Source organism: Myodes glareolus, chromosome 6 (assembly GCF_982192425.1).
Source record: "Myodes glareolus chromosome 6, mMyoGla1.1, whole genome shotgun sequence".
NCBI classification, from domain to species: Eukaryota; Metazoa; Chordata; class Mammalia; order Rodentia; family Cricetidae; genus Myodes; species Myodes glareolus.
Genome location: NC_142031.1, coordinates 28774362 through 28791539, shown reverse-complemented (window position 1 = coordinate 28791539; position 17178 = coordinate 28774362). Strand labels below are relative to the sequence as shown.

At 50.5% G+C, this 17178-nt stretch overlaps 4 protein-coding genes across 12 annotated transcripts; 2 read left to right on the top strand and 2 right to left on the bottom strand.

Moving 5' to 3' along the window:
• The first annotated feature begins 49 nt into the window (after positions 1 to 49).
• Mrpl53 (mitochondrial ribosomal protein L53) lies at positions 50 to 1397 on the top strand. Its single transcript, XM_048416554.2, has 3 exons — positions 50 to 637; positions 770 to 882; positions 957 to 1397. Exons 1-3 carry the CDS (start codon positions 546 to 548, stop codon positions 1106 to 1108), a joined length of 357 nt encoding a protein of 118 aa, XP_048272511.2. The 5' UTR covers positions 50 to 545; the 3' UTR covers positions 1109 to 1397.
• A 6150-nt stretch (positions 1398 to 7547) lies between these two features.
• On the top strand, positions 7548 to 10945 carry Mogs (mannosyl-oligosaccharide glucosidase). The gene is made up of 4 exons (XM_048416404.3): positions 7548 to 7967; positions 8073 to 8302; positions 8676 to 8866; positions 9018 to 10945. Exons 1-4 carry the CDS (start codon positions 7622 to 7624, stop codon positions 10747 to 10749), a joined length of 2499 nt encoding a protein of 832 aa, XP_048272361.2. The 5' UTR covers positions 7548 to 7621; the 3' UTR covers positions 10750 to 10945.
• A 143-nt stretch (positions 10946 to 11088) lies between these two features.
• On the bottom strand, positions 11089 to 13469 carry Wbp1 (WW domain binding protein 1). Of its 6 annotated transcripts, none has more exons than XM_048416408.3 (5): positions 13227 to 13469; positions 12803 to 12904; positions 12186 to 12315; positions 11901 to 12077; positions 11089 to 11736 (listed from the first exon to the last, which is right to left on the bottom strand). In XM_048416408.3, the coding sequence occupies exons 1-5, from the start codon at positions 13293 to 13295 to the stop codon at positions 11291 to 11293; spliced, it is 924 nt and encodes a 307-aa protein (XP_048272365.2). In that variant the 5' UTR covers positions 13296 to 13469; the 3' UTR covers positions 11089 to 11290. The 6 variants fall into 6 exon arrangements, with proteins under 6 accessions (XP_048272365.2, XP_048272366.2, XP_085546787.1 ...); XM_048416409.3 differs by having other exon boundaries at positions 12213 to 12315; XM_085690661.2 differs by having other exon boundaries at positions 12784 to 12904; positions 13227 to 13369.
• Positions 13470 to 13774: 305 nt separating this feature from the next.
• Ino80b (INO80 complex subunit B) lies at positions 13775 to 17178 on the bottom strand. Of its 4 annotated transcripts, none has more exons than XM_048416405.3 (5): positions 17001 to 17178; positions 16590 to 16794; positions 16309 to 16427; positions 15993 to 16162; positions 13775 to 14386 (listed from the first exon to the last, which is right to left on the bottom strand). In XM_048416405.3, exons 1-5 carry the CDS (start codon positions 17107 to 17109, stop codon positions 13850 to 13852), a joined length of 1140 nt encoding a protein of 379 aa, XP_048272362.2. In that variant the 5' UTR covers positions 17110 to 17178; the 3' UTR covers positions 13775 to 13849. The 4 variants fall into 4 exon arrangements, with proteins under 4 accessions (XP_048272362.2, XP_048272363.2, XP_085546783.1 ...); XM_048416406.3 differs by having other exon boundaries at positions 16590 to 16779; positions 17001 to 17174; XM_085690657.2 differs by having other exon boundaries at positions 16309 to 16443; positions 16590 to 16779; positions 17001 to 17141.

The following is a 17178-nucleotide window of genomic DNA, read 5'->3' as shown; positions in this document are numbered from 1 at the left end:
TTACAGGGTTGGCTCGCAAGAGACAGAAGCAATCTACATGCTTTCTCTTGAATCCCAGCAACAAAGCTAAAGTTAATTAATTCAAGGGGAAACACAGATGGTGCAAGCATTTCTACACGTGGAGAACTTGTCTTAAGCCTTCCCTGTTTCTATTTTTAGTCATTAGGCTGTAGGATCTTGACAATATTTAAACTGTTCAATTACCAGGTGGGGTTTACTTCCTGGTGGGGTGGACAATCCCTGCTGTGGTTATCCCTCATTGGAAGCAGCCAGGATTTAGGATGGTGTTGACCTAGATCTAGCAGGCAGGATGCTGAACTGGCAAAGCTGCAGGAGACGAAGTGTTTTCGTGCAAACGGGGTTTTTGCACATTCACGCTGTGTGTCGCACAGGGTAAGACTAACGGCTGAAGTATTAGCGGACCGCCCACCCTGGGTTCCTGGGCGGCCCGGGAGGGCAGCCACTACAGGTCCCGCGGAGGCCGCCGGAAGTGGCCCCTTCCAATAAAGTGATTCCCCAGCACTACTTCCGGGGGAGAGGTAACCATGGCGGCGGCTTTAGCTCGGCTGGGACTGCGGCCGGTCAAGCTGATTCGAGTTCAGTTCTGCCCGTTTGAGAAGAACGTGGAATCGACAAGGTACGGGTTCTGGGGAGGTGGGAGGCGTCCCCCGACCCTCTGCCCGAGTTCCGAGGCCTCTCAGACCCGCGCTCCCTGCCTCGCGCACGCCCCTTCTTCCCCGAGCGCGCTCACGGGGTCCTCCCGCCGCAGGACCTTTCTCCAGGCGGTGAGCAGCGAGAAAGTCCGCGCCACAAACCTCAACTGCTCGGTGATCGCCGACGTGAGGCACGACGGCTCCGAGCCCTGCGTGGACGTGGTATTCGGTAGGTCTGGCTGGGACTCGGGCGGGCGACGGCGGACTCCGGGTCCCTGACTCATGGGTTTGCATCTTCCCCAGGAGACGGACATCGGCTGATTATGCGCAGCGCCCACCTCACTGCTCAGGAAATGTTCACTGCCTTCGCCTCCCACATTCGGGCCAGGAACGCAGCGGCAGCATCCGCACCCAGCACAGACAAGCCGGGTTCAGTTACTGGTACCCAGCGCTGACATTGCAGACGAGGACAACGACCAAATGTTAACTTGGAATTAGAGAGTGTTGTCTAAGAAGAGCAGGACTTAATCACTCAAAAGGCTCCATGGACGTCAGGAAACAGACTGACAGTGTGCAAGGAACCCTGACACTTAACAGTGCTTTGGGGGCAAGATAAGATTAGGTGATGGAGGGTCAGAACAAATTTGAATTTTTCTTTCTCTTCCCTCACTGCTTAACCATATTTGAACTTGGCGTCATCTGTCACCCAAGTACTGCTTAATTAAATATTTATTGCCAAATGAATGTTATTTTGCGCAGGTTGTTTGCTTGGTTGGTTTTCGAGACAGGCTCTTGTCATGAGCTAACCTGAGACTTGGTATGTAGCCCAAGGTGGATTCTCCTGCCTCAGACTCCTGAGTGCTGGAATTATAGGTGTGCTTCACCGCATATCAGGCATCATCGTCCTTGGCAGTTTTGTCTACTCTTAGTAGTTTTCTCTGTTTTTAGTAGTTTTTGTTTACTCTCATAAGGAGTCTGTATTAGTCAGGGTTTCTATTGCTGTGACGAGACACCGGAACCATGACAACTTTTATAAAGGAAAACCATTTAATTGGGGCTGGCTTACTGTTTCAGAGGTTCATTATTGTCTTGGTAGGAATCAGTGGTGGCACACAGGCAGACATGGTGCTGTAGAAGGACTTGAGAGTTCTACCTCTTCATCCGTAGGCAGTAGGAGGAGATGATGACACGCTCCTCCAAAAAGGCCACATGGATCTATGGGAGCCATTCCTGTTCAGTCCATAGAACCACCCATTCTGTCATAATTTAAACTGCTCTGGACTTAAGCCCTACATTTCTGTCTAGTTTTAACCCCAACTTCTATGGTTACCTGCTCCCAATTTCCTCCATATGCCAGCAACATTTTTCCTTAAAGTGGGGTCAGCCCCACCTGGTGGCTCAGACCATCCCAGCTACTCAGGAGGTCTCACTCATTCTCCTGTACCACTTGGCATTCTCCTTCCTGGTGCCATTTTCCCTAATCATTTTTGCTGCTACTTAATCTTATCCTTCAGGTACGTAATGGCTTATTTCTCAGAGCACCTGAAGTAGTTTTTAGTCCAACAAACATTGATGTGACCATGAAATCCTTTTAGAGGATTAAATGGTAAAAAGTTATTCATTCATTCTATATGAGTATTCTTTTTCTTTCTTTCTTTCTTCTTCTTTTTTTTTTTTTTTTTTTTTTTTTTTTTTGGTTTTTCAAGACAGGGTTTCTCTGCAGCTTTGGAGCTTGTCCTGGAACTAGCTCTTATAGACCAGGCTGGTGTCGAACTCACAGAAATTCGCCTGCCTCTGCTTCTCGAGTGCTGGGATTAAAGGCATGCGCCACCACTGCCCGGCTACATGAGTATTCTTTTAGAAAACTTTAGTTTTAAGCAAATAACCATGTGTATTTTATAACATAAAGGCACTCCAATATGTGTGTGAGTGTGCGTGTGTGTGTTTGTGTTTGCAAGTACTGGGTTACAGTACACATTGTTTCTTTTTTGTTTGTTTTGTTTTTCTGAGACAGAATTTCTCTATGTAACAGCCTTGGCTGTCCTGGAACTTGCTCTGTAGACCAGGCTGGCCTTGAACTCACAGAGATCTGCCTACCTCTGCCTTCCTAATGGCTGGGATTAGAAATGTGTGTCACCAGCACCCAGCTGTTTTGTTTGTTTCTTTTTGTGAGAGTATGAATGTGTATATTTGGGTATCTGTTTTGTGGAGTTTGTTCTGTTTTGTTTCTAAGCAAGATCTTTCGCTGAACCTGGAGCTTACCATTTTCAGCTAGCCTACTCAGCAAGCCCCAAGGATCCCGTCTTCCCGAGGATTCCATTCCCCCAGTGCTGAGGTTACTACCCGAGCTGGCATTTATGTGGGTATACTGGATCCCAAGTCAGTTTCTCATGCTTTCCCAGCAAGTGCTCAAATCATGGGCCACCTTCCCAGCCCCCTTGTTCCTTACTGTACATTCCAAGGGAAGAAAAAATAGCCTACAGTTACTGCCAAAGAAGAACTTAATGCCCAGTGAAGGCAATCAGAGATCTCTTAGATACTGGCTGCTATGTAATTTACCAACTACATTAACTGCGGAGCCCCCCTCCATCCAGCAGTACTGTAACTCTTCCCTGCCTAAAAAGATACTGGAGACGTCTCTCTCCACCGTCCTTTAAGGTACCAGAGGCTTCTCTCTCCACCCTCCTGTAAGAAAGACTGCTGCTGTGAGAACCGGCCCTCAGCAGCTCAGGAGTTGAAGGGGAGCCACAGAGTCAGCGAACTAATCACTCAGTTGACTTTTCTGTCTGAGGGAGTAAAACTTAATTAATTCTCAGAAAAAAAGGGAAAACACATACCTTCAGGGTCTCTTTATCATCTATCTTTATTTCTCCTTTACAGCTCATATATCTCATCAAAATCTTTCAAGCAATTTAAAAATTACAGTGTGGTTGCATTCTATTTTTCAAGTGAATCATAATGAATACAGGTAAAAAAAACATGTTCCCATTTTTCTTACATGATTAAACATTATATATTATAGGTAAGAAACAAATTATTCCCAAGAACCAATACATTAATGTCCAAGCAGCTTGTTATAGATTAGCAGAGTATAAGCAAGCAAGGTATTTTTCTCAACCAGTTCTTTTACTGGCAGGCTGCTTTTTTCAGTTAGAAAGAAAGGATCAATCACTTTATTATTTATCACTAAAGGTAATATTATAAAACTTGTAAAAATCACAAATCTAAACTTTTACATATGAAAACCTATCAATCATTTCTACCTTAAGTCCTCAGGGTGCATACCTGCTCATCAACAGTTTTTTATTAAATCATCAGGAAGCTAAGGGCAGAAATGGGCACAAGGAATTAATCACCTTTGATCACCAACCCATCCTAGCAAGAAAGGTACATCAGCCAGCAATAGCCAGACTGCCATTGTTTTTGTTCCCTGACCTCATTGAGTTGCTCACTCAACTATTAAAAATATGTTTTTCTAAACTTTAAACTGTTACCCAAGGTTTTCTATCTCAACACATGAACAAAATCATCTTAACCTAACCTTAAGTCATACTTAAAATTTCATTTTAGCTATGATGCACACTGAAACCTGTGAACACGTCTCCCAACATTAAGATTAAAAGAATTCAAGGTAGCCTAACTCCTGGAACTCAGCTGTTTTCCTTGATCATTAACTTAAGCCACAATCTCTATGTGGCTCCTCAAGAGAAACTCCTAAGTCCTAGCTGGGTGACAATTTCTAGTTTCTATTTTCTACCCTTTGCAGCCCCTGCTCTTCCAGGGGCAGGGTCAACAGTATATTCTACCTTTACCTGTATTAATTTTCCCACTAAACAAACCTCTATTACAATCCCTTACTATATTTGTTAGAAACCCTTAATCATCAAAATTCTATTTAAACTAATTCTATTATTGTATAAAATCATTGCTTCAATTAAACAGTACAGCTCAAGAGGAAATCATCTTCATAATAATTCACAGGTAAACATACCCGGTAGAACGAGATATTTCCATGAGATAATCACACTACATTAAAGGCAGTGGGGATCCCCGGACACCCATCATCCACTCTCCATGCCAGATACCAGAGGAAAATGGCATCAGCCAACATGTAAAGGCACAGCAGTAGCAAGAAACGTTCTGGAGCCAAAACCCTCCGGCCTTGCCTATCTAAGATTTACTCAATTGTGCCTTGCTTCCTGAAGCTTTATTGTCACCGGCTGCTCCTCTGACATGGCCACAGGCCAAAGACAAGCCCCTGAAGACTGTATAAAAAGACCCAGCCTGCCTGGGGGTGGGTGTCAGCCCCAGTCATCTCTGCCCTTAAGTACCTAAGACATGGGACACATAAATCTATCATTGCCTGCTTTCTCATTTGTCGAGTAAGGATAGTAGGTTTGTGCACTCTATCTAAGGGTTCTGTGCTGATTCCATTAACCTTGGAATGAAAATACTGCATCCGGGTGTAATGAGTCTCTCTCTGTTCTGCCAGCCTGAGTTTTTACCTTATCTCAATACTGTCCATCCTGCTTCCCTGAGCATCTCGTTTCTCATGAGCGCCTAGATTCCTCCTGGTTCCCACTGTGAGGAGTCCTTCTCTGTCCAACCAGACAACTCCCAAATAATGACACGGAGACTTATTAATTATGAAAATTCAGCCCTAGCTTAGGTTTGTCTCACTAGCTCTTATAACTTAAATTAGCCCACATATATTCATCCACATTTTGCCTCATGGCTTTTTACCTTTCATTCTGTACCTCCGATTTGTTCTGCATCTGTCTCCTTGCATTTTCTTTGCATGCCTAGATTCGTCCCCAGTTCCTCTTTGTCTGAAATCCCACCTATTCTCCCTGCCTAGCTATTGTCTGTTTAGCTTTTTAAACCAACCACAGTGACACATCTTTACATAGTGTAATCAAGTATTTCTAAACATCCAGGGGTCAAATAGATGGCTCATTGAGTAAAACTACTTACTACCATGCTTGATGACCTGAGTTTGATTTCCACGACACACACGAGAAAGGCAAGAATCACCTCAGGTACTTGGTCTTATGACAAGCACGCACACACGGTGGAACATTCACATTCACCTACATACCCTCAAGATGAATGTAATAAATTTAAAAATTACACCTGGGAGAATGTGTACAGGTTTTCCCTGTTATTATTCTCTAAATAATACAGCTGTTGACATATCATTTACATTGTATTAGGTATAAGCTATTTAGAGAATACTTAAGGTATAAGTCAAGGGTGGGTTACATGCAAATACTACAAACTTAGTGGTCTCAGCACTCAAGTGTCAAGGACTGGGCTTGGCTATGTAGATTCCAGGGAAACCTTGGCTTCATAGTGAGACCCTAAGTTGCTCATAGGTCAGTCTGAGGTGCAGGTACTACCTCTGAACAACCTTAAGGCAGACATAAGTCATGTTTTCCATAGGAGTTCTATTTCTTGGATCATAGGAAAGAAAATGCCTTTCATAGCGTCTAACCCTGAGTTCATCTAGAAAAGCATGTTAGGTGAGGGGCTAAGATACAGCTCAATGGTAAAGTACCCGTCTAGCACGTAAGCGTTTCTGCGTTCCTCTCTGGCACTACAAGTGAGTGTATGAATGAGGGCTGGGACTGCAGCTCAGCAGAGTGCTTGGCTTGTATGTATGAAGCTGTTTGATTCCCCACTACTGAATACACTAGTAATGGCACCTGTGCTTGTAACCCCGATGCTCAGGATGTAGAGGTGAGAGAATCAAGTTTAAGGTCATCTCTGGCTACTTGGCAAGTTCCAGGCCAGTCTGGAATACAGACTTTTTCTTAAATTTAAAAATGAACAGGCTGAGTTGTCATTTCATGAGTCAAGTCATTTCATTACTTGCCTGACCCCGGGCTTCCTTGTGAGTTCACTGCAGGACGAAGGGAGTGCAGGGTGTGAGTAATGATAGAGCTTAATTCATTAAACTTCCCAGGTTTAAGCTAGCCACTTGGGTATTAAGCTAGCCCCTTCCCAGCTCTGTGCCTTGGACCCGGTTGCTTGTATTTCCTAGGCCACGTTTTCCTGCACCCAGATTAGTCTGGACAGCAATATGTAAAAGCAGCATATTAGATCCTAGCTCCTGACACTCTGTAGGCTGAGGCAGGAGGCCATCAAGCTTTAGGACAGCCTGGGCTATATATGCAAAGCAAGACCCTGTTTCAGTCACTCTGGTTCTACATATCAAGTTGGAGGAAAATTTAGACAAACTCATCTCCCAAGGAGGAAAAAACTAGCCTTAGTATGATCGTTTTTTAATACTTATTTTTTATGTGTATGGATATTTTGCCTGCATTATGTCTGTGCACCACAGGGCATGCAGTGCCGAAAGAGGGCGTCACACCCTCTGGACGATTTGTAAAATGTCATGTGGGCGCTGAGAATCATACCATGTCCCCTGCAAGAGCAGCGTGCTCTTAACTGCTAAGTCACGTCTCCAGCCTCACCCCCACACGTACTTTTTTCTTCTTTATAATCATTCGTGTGTGCTTGTGAGTGTACGTGTGTGCTCGTGCTACCGCACAAGTGTGGAAGCCAGATGTGCAGGCGCGCTTGTGGGAGTCAGTTCTCTTACTTCCACGACGTGGGTTCGGGCATCTAACTCAGGTCGTCAGCTGCCGGCAAGCGCCTTTACCCGCTGGGTCATCTCTCCAGCCCAAGATCATTATTTAAACAAAGCAAAACGATGGGTTCAGCATGGTATTGCTCCTCTCTTTCTCTCCACCCGCTGAACCCAGGACTACTGACGCATTTCACCGGCAGAGCCCGGTACTCAGTACCGAACCCCGCCAACCACAGCACTTCCGGGTTCCGGTCCCGGACCTGACGTGGCGGGGCGGGATTTCCGCGAGTCTTCCGCGGGTGCTCAGCGAGCTGCGGGCAGTAGGCTCAGTTGACTGACCGCACGGTGGCGGCCGGGGTACGGGCCATCTGCCGTGATGGCCCGCAGCGAGAGGCGACGGCGCGCCGCGGCTGCAGAGGGGGCGCGGTCGCTGGAGAGGGCGCGGGGTGCTGGGCGGCGGGACGGCCGGGCTAGCGGGGCGCGCGGCTCGGCTGGCGGCGCGGCCCTGGCTGTGGTGGTGCTGGCGCTAGCCTTCGGTCTGTCCGGGCGCTGGGTGATGGCATGGCTCCGTATGCGTCGTGCGCTCACACTGCACCCCGCGCCGCCCGCGCTGCCCCCCGACTCCTCCAGTACCGCCGTGGCCCCGGAACTCTTCTGGGGCACCTACCGTCCACACGTCTATTTCGGCATGAAGACTCGCAGCCCCAAACCACTGCTCACGGGTAACTCTGGGGCAGGCGACAGGGGAGGAGTGGGGAGGATCCAGCAGTCTTCGCAGACTTAGAAGGACAGTATCTGTTGACTTACATGGCCATTCTACTTCCCAGGACTGATGTGGGCGCAGCAGAGCGCCACTCCGGGGACCCCTCCTAAGCTCAGGCACACGTGTGAACAGGGAGACGGCGTGGGTCCCTATGGCTGGGAGTTCCATGATGGCCTCTCCTTCGGCCGGCAACATATCAGCGATGGGGCTTTAAGGCTCACTACTGAGTTCGTCAAGAGGCCTGGGGGTCAGCATGGAGGGAATTGGAGCTGGAGAGTGACCGTAGTGCCTCAGGTCAGGGCATCAGGAACCTCTTTCCTCAGCACAGACTTCCCCCATCCTCCCCTTGCAGCAGCAAATGCCCTATGAAATGGAGGTTGACAGTGGTTGGGACACCAGCCTTGCTGAGCACCTCCAAGCTTTCATTTCCTTGTTTGTAAAGCAGTTATCACCCTGACACCTAACTCACAAGATTATGAAACAATCCATATAGCATCCTAAAACATCTGTCATACCCCCTGGGGATCCCTGTTTGAGGCCCACTCCAGCGCACCCACTTACCCTCAAGCATTGACAGGTGTTTGCCACACCGCTTCCTTGTAATCTTTGCTAAGGCTGATTCTCAAAAGAATGCTTTTCTAATGCTTTATTATCGTTGGTCACCCAGGCCTCGGGAAGCCTCCCTTTGGTGTCCCTGTTCTTCTACGTGGTAACTGATGGTCAGGAAGTCCTACTACCAGAGATTGGAGCCAAAGGACAGTTAAAGTTCATTAATGGGCACACCAGTGAACTTGGTGACTTCCGCCTTACTCTTCTGCCACCAACCAGTCCAGGAGACACTGTCCCTAAGCATAGCAGGTATATGGGGGAAGGGTGCAGGGTGGTACAGGGGTGGTGTGGATGTTGACTTAGCCTGGCTTTTATGGCCCCACCCCACTTTCCCACCAGGGAAACTGCCAAGACCTTCCTTTCCTGAATAACTGTTCCCATTTGTCTTCTTGCCTTCAAGCTACAATGTCCTCTGGTCCTCCAACCCAGGGCTGCCACTGCTCACGGATATGGTCAAGAGCCGCCTCAACAGCTGGTTTCAGCACCGACCCCCAGGGGCCTCTCCGGAGCGCTACCTTGGTTTGCCTGGATCTCTGAAGTGGGAGGAGAGAGGCCCTAGTGGGCAAGGCCAGTTCTTGATACAGCAGGTGACACTGAAAGTCCCTTTCTCTGTGGAGTTCATATTTGAGTCTGGCAGTGCCCAGGCAGGAGGAAACCAAGCCCTCGGGCCGTTAGTAGGCAGCCAACTGACCCAGGCCCTGGAGAGCCATGCTGCAGCTTTCCAAGAGCGTTTTGAGAGGACCTTCAAGTTAAAGGAGAAGGGCCTGAGCCCCGAGGAGCAGACTTTGGGGCAGGTTGCCCTCAGTGACCTCCTTGGTGGGATTGGCTATTTCTATGGACAGGGTTTGGTGTTGCCAGACACTGGTGTGGAAGGGTCTGAGCAGAAAGTAGACCCTGCCCTATTTCCACCCGTCCCTCTTTTCTCTGGAGTCCCTTCCCGGTCATTCTTCCCACGAGGCTTCCTTTGGGATGAAGGCTTTCACCAGCTACTGGTTCAGCGATGGGATCCCCACCTCACCCGAGAGGCCCTAGGACACTGGCTGGGGCTGCTCAATGCTGATGGCTGGATTGGGCGGGAGCAGATACTGGGGGATGAGGCCAGATCCCGGGTACCCCCAGAATTCCTAGTGCAACGTGCAGCCCATGCTAACCCTCCAACCCTGCTCTTGCCGGTATTACGAATGCTGGAAGGCAGTGACCCTGATGACCTGGCCTTCCTCCGAAAGGCTTTCCCCCGCTTGCATGCTTGGTTCTCTTGGCTCCATCAAAGTCAGGCAGGGCCAGTGCCGCTGTCCTACCGCTGGCGGGGCAGAGACCTGGCTTTGCCTACCCTACTCAATCCCAAAACACTGCCCTCAGGCCTGGATGACTACCCCAGGGCGTCACACCCTTCTACAGCAGAGCGACACCTGGACCTGCGATGCTGGGTGGCACTGGGCGCCCGGGTGCTGTCACGGCTTGCAGACCAGCTTGGGGAGACTGAAGCTGCTGCAGAGCTGGGCCCACTGGCTGCCTCCCTGGAAGAACCTAGGAGCCTAGACGAGCTGCACTGGGCTCCTGAACTGGGAATCTTTGCTGACTTTGGGAACCACACAAAAGCAGTACAGCTCAAGTCCAGGCCTCCGCAGGGGCTGGTTAGGGTGGTAGGCCGGCCTCCACCTAAGTTGCAGTATGTGGATGCCCCGGGCTATGTCTCTCTTTTTCCCTTCCTGCTACAGCTACTGGACCCTAGCTCGCCCCGCTTGGGGCCCCTGCTGGACATTCTAGCTGACAGCCGCCATCTCTGGAGCCCCTTTGGGTTGCGCTCCCTCTCGGCCTCCAGCCTCTTTTATAGACAGCGTAATTCTGAGCATGATCCCCCGTACTGGCGGGGTGCCGTGTGGCTGAACATCAACTACCTAGCTTTAGGGGCACTCCACCACTACGGGCATGTGGAGGGTCCCCACAAGGCTCAGGCAGCCAAGCTCTACCGTGAACTCCGTGCCAATGTCATGAGCAACGTATGGCGGCAATACCAGGCTACGGGGTTTCTGTGGGAACAATACAGTGACCAGGATGGACGGGGCATGGGCTGCCGCCCCTTTCATGGATGGACAAGCCTTGTCTTACTGGTCATGGCTGAAGAGTACTGAAGGGATTGGAGGAGAGCTAGGCCACTTGTGTCACTTGGAATATGCAGAGACAAGGTCTTAGGTTTCTGGTTCCCTCAGATCTTATAAGTCCATCTCAGGTGTCCCCTAATTGTCACCCCATACAGTTCTGGGGTGACTGTGAACTCAAGAGTCTATTTTTCTAAATAAACTGGAAAAAGAAAAAGCCCTAACTAAACTCTTGCCTTTGGCAGTTTTGCCTCAGGGCTACCTGCTGTCCTCAGGTAAGGTGATGAATGGTCACTGCTTTTTCCCTTCAACCCCAGTGTGGTTAGGGGGCATGCAATAATTGGAGATCTACTCTACCCAAAACCACAAGCAGCTGGTTCATGTCTCTTTAATGAGATTAAAGGCTCCTGTGTATGTTTTGGGAGTGAGTAAAGATAGCACAGTCCTGGTACTGCCCTCTTTGGGGCTCCAGCCCTTTCAGGCATATTCTAGGAAGGAGGGGAGGGGAGGGGCCCACATGGAAGACCACAGTTGAAACTGGGGCTGTTCCTGGTGGCCTCTTTCCTGAAACTACTTATGGGATGTCCCCATAACTGGAAGCCAGCCCCAAGGGAGAATCTGGGGACAGTGCACAAGGGGAATGGTCCTCCAGATCTGGTTGGGTGGGACTAGCCCTCATTTCCTTGACTGGCTCACCTTCACTGGAGTCAGGACAAGGACAGAGCTCGATACCCGAGTCACCAGTCAGGCGACGATAGCGGCAGGAAGGGGGTATGTGAACTGGGCTCAACCCTGCCCCAGGCTCACCCTCCTGATGAGGGAGGGCACTCTGGTGGGAGGAGACACCTTCCACACTTGTCCCCTCCGAGTGGGCAGAGCAGCTGGATGCAGAAGAGCAGCAGGTGCATCCAGTGGAAGCAGTCAAGGGGTGGCCTGGGGCCATAGTGTAAGGAGGTGGTGGTGTGCCAGGGTGGTGAACCACATCCTCATAGGCTGGGGGTTTGAAGGAGCTGAGAAGGCCTGCAGGAGAGAGAACAGCGTAGATGACTGAGCCAGGGCTAGAAGAGTGAGCTCTCCTAGTGGGGGAAAGTGCTTTGAAAAGTGCCAGTGGAAGTGTGGGTGGCTGAGGGTCCTGGCTTGGGAGGGGCTGCTGGTTCTGCACCCAAAAGCCTCAAGTCACTCACGAAGGTCAAGCAGGGAACCAGCAGGAACAGGGCCAGCCCCATGGCATGCCCCATGGTAAGCCAGCAAGTTGATCTCACGCTGCCGCTGCTGCTGTTGCAGCCTGAGTTTAGCTCTCCGGTGGCGGAAGGCGCAACAACAGCTAAAAAGGATGAGAACTGTCCAGAGCAGCCAGAACCCTGTGAGAGGCAAGAAGAGCACATCTCCGATTACTGGCCTCGCCCTTCGTGCAGAGAAGAGTCCTCGGGAGCTGAATTCAGAAATCCAAGGGAGGACGGGCAGGGGACCTGAAAGGGATTCCTTCGGAGACTCACACCAGAGTTCATAGTAGTAGGTGCAGCAGCCAGTCTCCCCGCAGCAGTGGCCATTCTCACAGAGGTAGGGTTGGGTATTCACTCCCGGGCACAGCTCTTGAAGCTGGAGGCAAATCGGCACTTAGAACTAAGGGAGATTTACCCAAAGCCCTGTCCACCCCACCTCCTGCATGAGCATACACGATCCCACCCATGAGCCAACATAGCTTGGGGAGATGACAGAGGGATGCTGAGGAGTGTTTAAATATATGTAGGGCTGCCAGTATGAAAGATTTGGAATAGCCAGACACTAGTGTAGAAGATTAAAGTGCGAATACACAAGGCAGGTGATTTCAGTTCTTTACAACCAAGATTTCTCTCACCTAAGCCTGGTCCCAAGGGGTTTTTGGTAAGGTATGGTTTGGAAGAAGCAAAACATAAACTGATAATGGGTAGAGATCTAAGGCCATTTCCAGAGCTAAAATGCTTTCAACATCCCCCACCCCGACGGTCTGCCTCCCACAACCCCAAGATGGATTTTTCCACCCCTGGGTCTCAAGCTCCCTAGGGTAGAGGAGGGGCAATGTGAGACCCAGAGCAGTGCTCCCAACCAGATGGGATTGCTGTGGATGATAAAGGATGGCATCCAGGGCGCGAGTCTGGGTTCCAGCTCGTCTCCAAATTGCTCCCTCAAGAGAAGACGCTGCCGGACTCTGTTGTGACAATAGGCACATAGAAAAACATCACAAATAACTACTGCGCGATAGAGAGGGCCTCCCTGGGGTCTTCACTACGCCTCTGGTAACTGGAAAGCCACTGCAGGCTTGCACTGCAGCCATGGGATGGGGTCTAAAGGCTGCAGGTAAACTGCGTCTACGTTACAAAGTTTAGACAAAGAGTAGAATGGTCACGTTCAGGAACTTCATAGTACCTTTGGCTCCGAGAGCTCCTCCCCCACCCCGGACAGGAAGTGACAGGAAAGGGGAAAGAGAAATAAATGGCTGTCGTGATAGGCTTTTAGAGCTGCTGGGATACCTGCTGTTGCGGCGACCGGAGTGCCCCCCAGGCCTCTTCGCTGCTGTTCCTGCTGCTGGCCCGAGCCATGCCTCCACCTACAGACCCCTGAAGACCACTGCCTCCTCTACCGCCTGCTGCCCCGCCCCTGCCACCTCTGCCGCCACCGCCATGGTCCCTGCCCGGCCCATCTCCGATGCTGCCACCATCACTCCGCGGCCGGAGCTCCCATCCGGGGAGAGCTCTTCCAGAGGACAAGGATTGCTCAGTCCAACCAATCAGTATCGTTCACCGACACACTGACCAATAGGAAAGGATCACAGGTTTCTACCGCTGTCCAATCCGCAGCGGCGCCTCTGCCGCTCTCCCAGACAACAAGAACTCACACAGACAAAGCCAGGGGGAAGGTTCGATCGAGACCCTGATTGACAGCAACAATAGCCAGTACGGAAAACAGGACAAGCTTTGACTTATCAGCCAATGAACGGCAGAGCAAGAGCACAAAGTTACCACCGATTGGCTGGATGAATCGCACAGGTTCCGAGTCGGCCGGTTTCCCACTCCAGCAATTCTATACAAGCCGAGGCACCGCACCAAATTTAATAGGGTGGGGGAGACAGAAGGAATGTGGCACGGGGGAGGTCTTAAGTGGCCAGAAGGGGGGACCCCGGGCCCTCAGGTCCACCCAGCCGTAGTTGTAGGTTAATGCGATAGCACTGCAGGCTGCAGAGAGCCTGGCCTGTGCGGGAGCAGGCGTAACGACGTGGGTGGGGGCAGCCGGGGACGGAGCAGCGCGGAGCGGGGGCCGACGGGGCGGGCCGCTGAACCACCGCCGCGGGTGCGGGGACGCCGGGAGGAAAGGACAGAGTGGAGCCCTGTGCCCCACTGCTGTAGCGCACCATGGGTGTAGGGGCCGGGGCAGCTGCCCGCCCTCCGCGCCTCTCGCCCCGCGCTGCCCCACGCCCTCCGCGCCCGCTAGGAGCGGCCGTCTTGGTGAGACGTTCAATAGTCTGATTTTTGTGCTCCTCGGCCCGCCTTGCCGCCTGCAGCCGCCGCTTCCGTGCCCGCTCCTCACGTTTCAGCAGCATCTCTTCGGTGAGGGCAGGGGCAGGGCAGCCCCCAGCCACCGGTAGAGGCAGGATCGGGGACGGCTGACTCCGCGCCTTCTGGAGCAGGGCTCGCTGGGAAAAGAAAGAGCGAAGATGTCTGAGAACTTAATGGTCAGGTCCCCAAGTCGTGGGATGAGAAAGAGGACCTGGAAGGCAGGGTCTTGAGAGTCGTATCCCCACTCCCACCCCCATCCCATTTTTGTCTTTCAAAACGGTTTCATTATGTAGCTCTGACTGTCCTTGAACTCATTTTCAGGCCAACCTCGAGCTCAAGAGATCCTCCTGCCTCTGCCTTCCAATGGCTGGGATAAAGGCTTGTGCCACCAAGTTTGTTTTGAGGAGACTCTTAATACCATTTGCTCCTCCCAGGATTCCGGGCCTTTGCTCAGCTTCAAAGGGGGAAAACATCCCCAACCTGCTCCAAGTGTCCGACCTTACCATCCTTGTGTCGAGTTTTGCTGGATTTGGCCCAAACCAAAATCTCAGAATTACTCTGGATTCCTTTTCTTCTCCAGTCATCTCCAAACAAGTAACTACTTCCAAAATATCTCCAGGATTTGGTGGGGTTTCTTCATTCTAGTACTACTTCTTGCTTAAGCTATCTCTCTCCTGTTCTCCACCTTCCATGCCCCTCTCCCGATTGATTGATTGATTGATTGATTGATTGATTGATTGAGACAGAATCTCTAGATGTATTCCTGGTTTGCTCAGAATTTGTAGCCATCCTTCTGTCTTTCAAGTTCTGGGATACAGGCATGCCCCATCACAACCTGCACAGAGTTTCTCCAGAAATCCCTTACCCCCACTGAGATTCGCTCCACAAAAATTGCCAAAATAATTACTGAAAATTTAAGTCAGCTTTGTCACTTGTCCATATATGACCCACTGGTGGCTGAGCCACATTTTCTTTTGGTGCTATGTCAGCTGGCCTCTTTGCTTGAGACACTCTGCTGATACTGGAAATGTCATCTCTTTAAAGAGGCACTCTGGGCGGGAAAGACCACTCAGCAGCGAAGAGCACTGGCTGCTCTTGCAGAGTTCCCAGCACCTACAGGGCAGCTCACAACTGTCTGTAAATCTACTTCCAGGAGTTCTGATGACCTCTGGCCTCCATGGGCAGCAGCCAAACACTAATATACATAAAATAAATAAAAATTATCTTTAAAACAAAAGCAATCGGGCGGTGGTGGTGCACACCTTTAATCCCAGCACTCGTGGCAGGCAAATATCTGTGAGTTCGAGGCCAGCCTGATCTACAAGAGCTAGTTCCAGGACAGGCCCCAAAGCTACAGAGATACAGAGAAAGGAAAAAAATTAAAAAATAAAAGCAAACAATGAGCCATTCCCTACAACTACCCTAATGCTTCTGCCTTGCCACTTTCTATTTCATCATTCCTACTTTCTGTAGTTTGTAAAAATTACCAGTGAGCTGGGTGTGGTGGCACACACCTTTAATTCCAGCACTTGAGAGGCAAAGGCAAGCAGATCTCTGTTTCAGGACAGTCAGGTTAAACAGTAAGATACCAATTCAAAAACGGAAATAATAAATTGCCATCCCTCAACATGCAGGAAAGGATCAGCCTCTTATCTTTTCTGTTCCACTGATATTCTCACTGCACAGCAAACAGCTGCTTCTCCCCATGTGTTTGCTGAGTGTATAAAGACTGAACTAATTTACCTGTCTCGCAGTAAGCAGCCGTTCATCGATCTCCTTCTTGAGGTCTCCATTGTCATCCAGCTCTCCCTTCTCCAGGGCATCTAGCCACCTCTGTTCCTCCTCTTCCTCCTGACCCTCCAGATCCCCTGGCAGGTCCCGAAGTGGAGAGGGGGACAGATTACTGTCTTCATCTGGGTAGGAAAGTTGGGGAAAGAAAAGCAGAACATTAATTTAGCAAAATTGATCCTGGATTATTGAAAATTCTCAGAACCAACCCCTTTCCTTTTGCCGGGTATAAATGAGCAACCCAGCAACCCCACCTCCAGGGTCTTCTCACCCAGCCAGGCTCGGTACTGCTCCAGAGGCACTCCTTCCATAGGTTCCTCTTCATTATCCACTACCATCAAGGGAGAAGGTGATCGTGGCCCCTCAGGGATCACAGTGAAGGTAGGAACACTGCAGAGAAGGAACACTACTCCAAAGTGAGCAAGTGGCTCTGTCCTGCTCTGGAGCCACCTCCAGTAACCTGGACCCTGAAGTCGATGTTCATTCTCTATTTTTCAGAAAGCCCAGCCGAACTGCTGCTGAATTTCCCCCGAGTTAAATATCTGACCTTACCTCTTGGTGCCCAGGACCTGTCCACCCAGCTTGATTTTAAGTTTAAGCTGGGGCTTGGCAGGAGCCTGTGTCTGCCCTGCCTCCTCTTCCTGATGATGCTTCTTCTTGTGTTTCTTTTTGTGCTTCTTGTGTTTTTTCTTGTGTACTCCATGGCTGTGAGCACCTGTCAGGCTCAACTCCAGCGCTTCCCCTGCAGAAGGAGAGGCTGTCAGAGGTGTCCATCAACCAGTGGCAAGGGAAGATCTTAAAAACCTAACAAGTCTACTGAGTCCCAATCTTTCCACGTTATTAGGCGTTATCATAACAACAGCACCGCCTCGCTCCTTCCCACCTGTGGCGAGTTAGCCTGGCTCCGCCGAGTGGGAGGACTCGTTTTCAAAGATCACCTAAGTTTGAGCCGCCTGCGCCTACCTGGCTCGGGGGCCTCCATAGCCCCAGAGGTGCTCCCGCGCCGCCACAGCTTGCTCATGGGGTCCTGCAAAGGAAGAGGACTGGAAACGGTCGGGACACAAGCCGACATGCCTTTTCCGCCCCGCGGAAGAACGGAATCCAGCAAAATAACCGGCTACTTCCGGTGCCTGGCAACCAT

Excerpts from the sequence above, each read along its gene's own strand:
- Mrpl53 (XM_048416554.2), top strand. The coding sequence starts at position 546 with ATGGCGGCGGCTTTAGCTCGGCTGGGACTGCGGCCGGTCAAGCTGATT. Across the intron at positions 638-769 it reads AAGAACGTGGAATCGACAAG|GACCTTTCTCCAGGCGGTGA; the intron begins GTACGGGTTCTG and ends CTCCCGCCGCAG. Across the intron at positions 883-956 it reads CTGCGTGGACGTGGTATTCG|GAGACGGACATCGGCTGATT; the intron begins GTAGGTCTGGCT and ends CATCTTCCCCAG.
- Mogs (XM_048416404.3), top strand. The coding sequence starts at position 7,622 with ATGGCCCGCAGCGAGAGGCGACGGCGCGCCGCGGCTGCAGAGGGGGCG. Across the intron at positions 7,968-8,072 it reads CCCCAAACCACTGCTCACGG|GACTGATGTGGGCGCAGCAG; the intron begins GTAACTCTGGGG and ends TCTACTTCCCAG. Across the intron at positions 8,867-9,017 it reads ACTGTCCCTAAGCATAGCAG|CTACAATGTCCTCTGGTCCT; the intron begins GTATATGGGGGA and ends CTTGCCTTCAAG.
- Wbp1 (XM_048416408.3), bottom strand. The coding sequence starts at position 13,295 with ATGGCTCGGGCCAGCAGCAGGAACAGCAGCGAAGAGGCCTGGGGGGCA. Across the intron at positions 12,078-12,185 it reads TCCGAAGGAATCCCTTTCAG|GGTTCTGGCTGCTCTGGACA; the intron begins GTCCCCTGCCCG and ends TGCCTCTCACAG. Across the intron at positions 11,737-11,900 it reads TGGTTCCCTGCTTGACCTTC|GCCTTCTCAGCTCCTTCAAA; the intron begins GTGAGTGACTTG and ends TCTCTCCTGCAG.
- Ino80b (XM_048416405.3), bottom strand. The coding sequence starts at position 17,109 with ATGTCGGCTTGTGTCCCGACCGTTTCCAGTCCTCTTCCTTTGCAGGAC. Across the intron at positions 16,795-17,000 it reads TATGGAGGCCCCCGAGCCAG|CCTCTCCTTCTGCAGGGGAA; the intron begins GTAGGCGCAGGC and ends CACCTCTGACAG. Across the intron at positions 16,428-16,589 it reads CAGGTCCTGGGCACCAAGAG|TGTTCCTACCTTCACTGTGA; the intron begins GTAAGGTCAGAT and ends CCTTCTCTGCAG.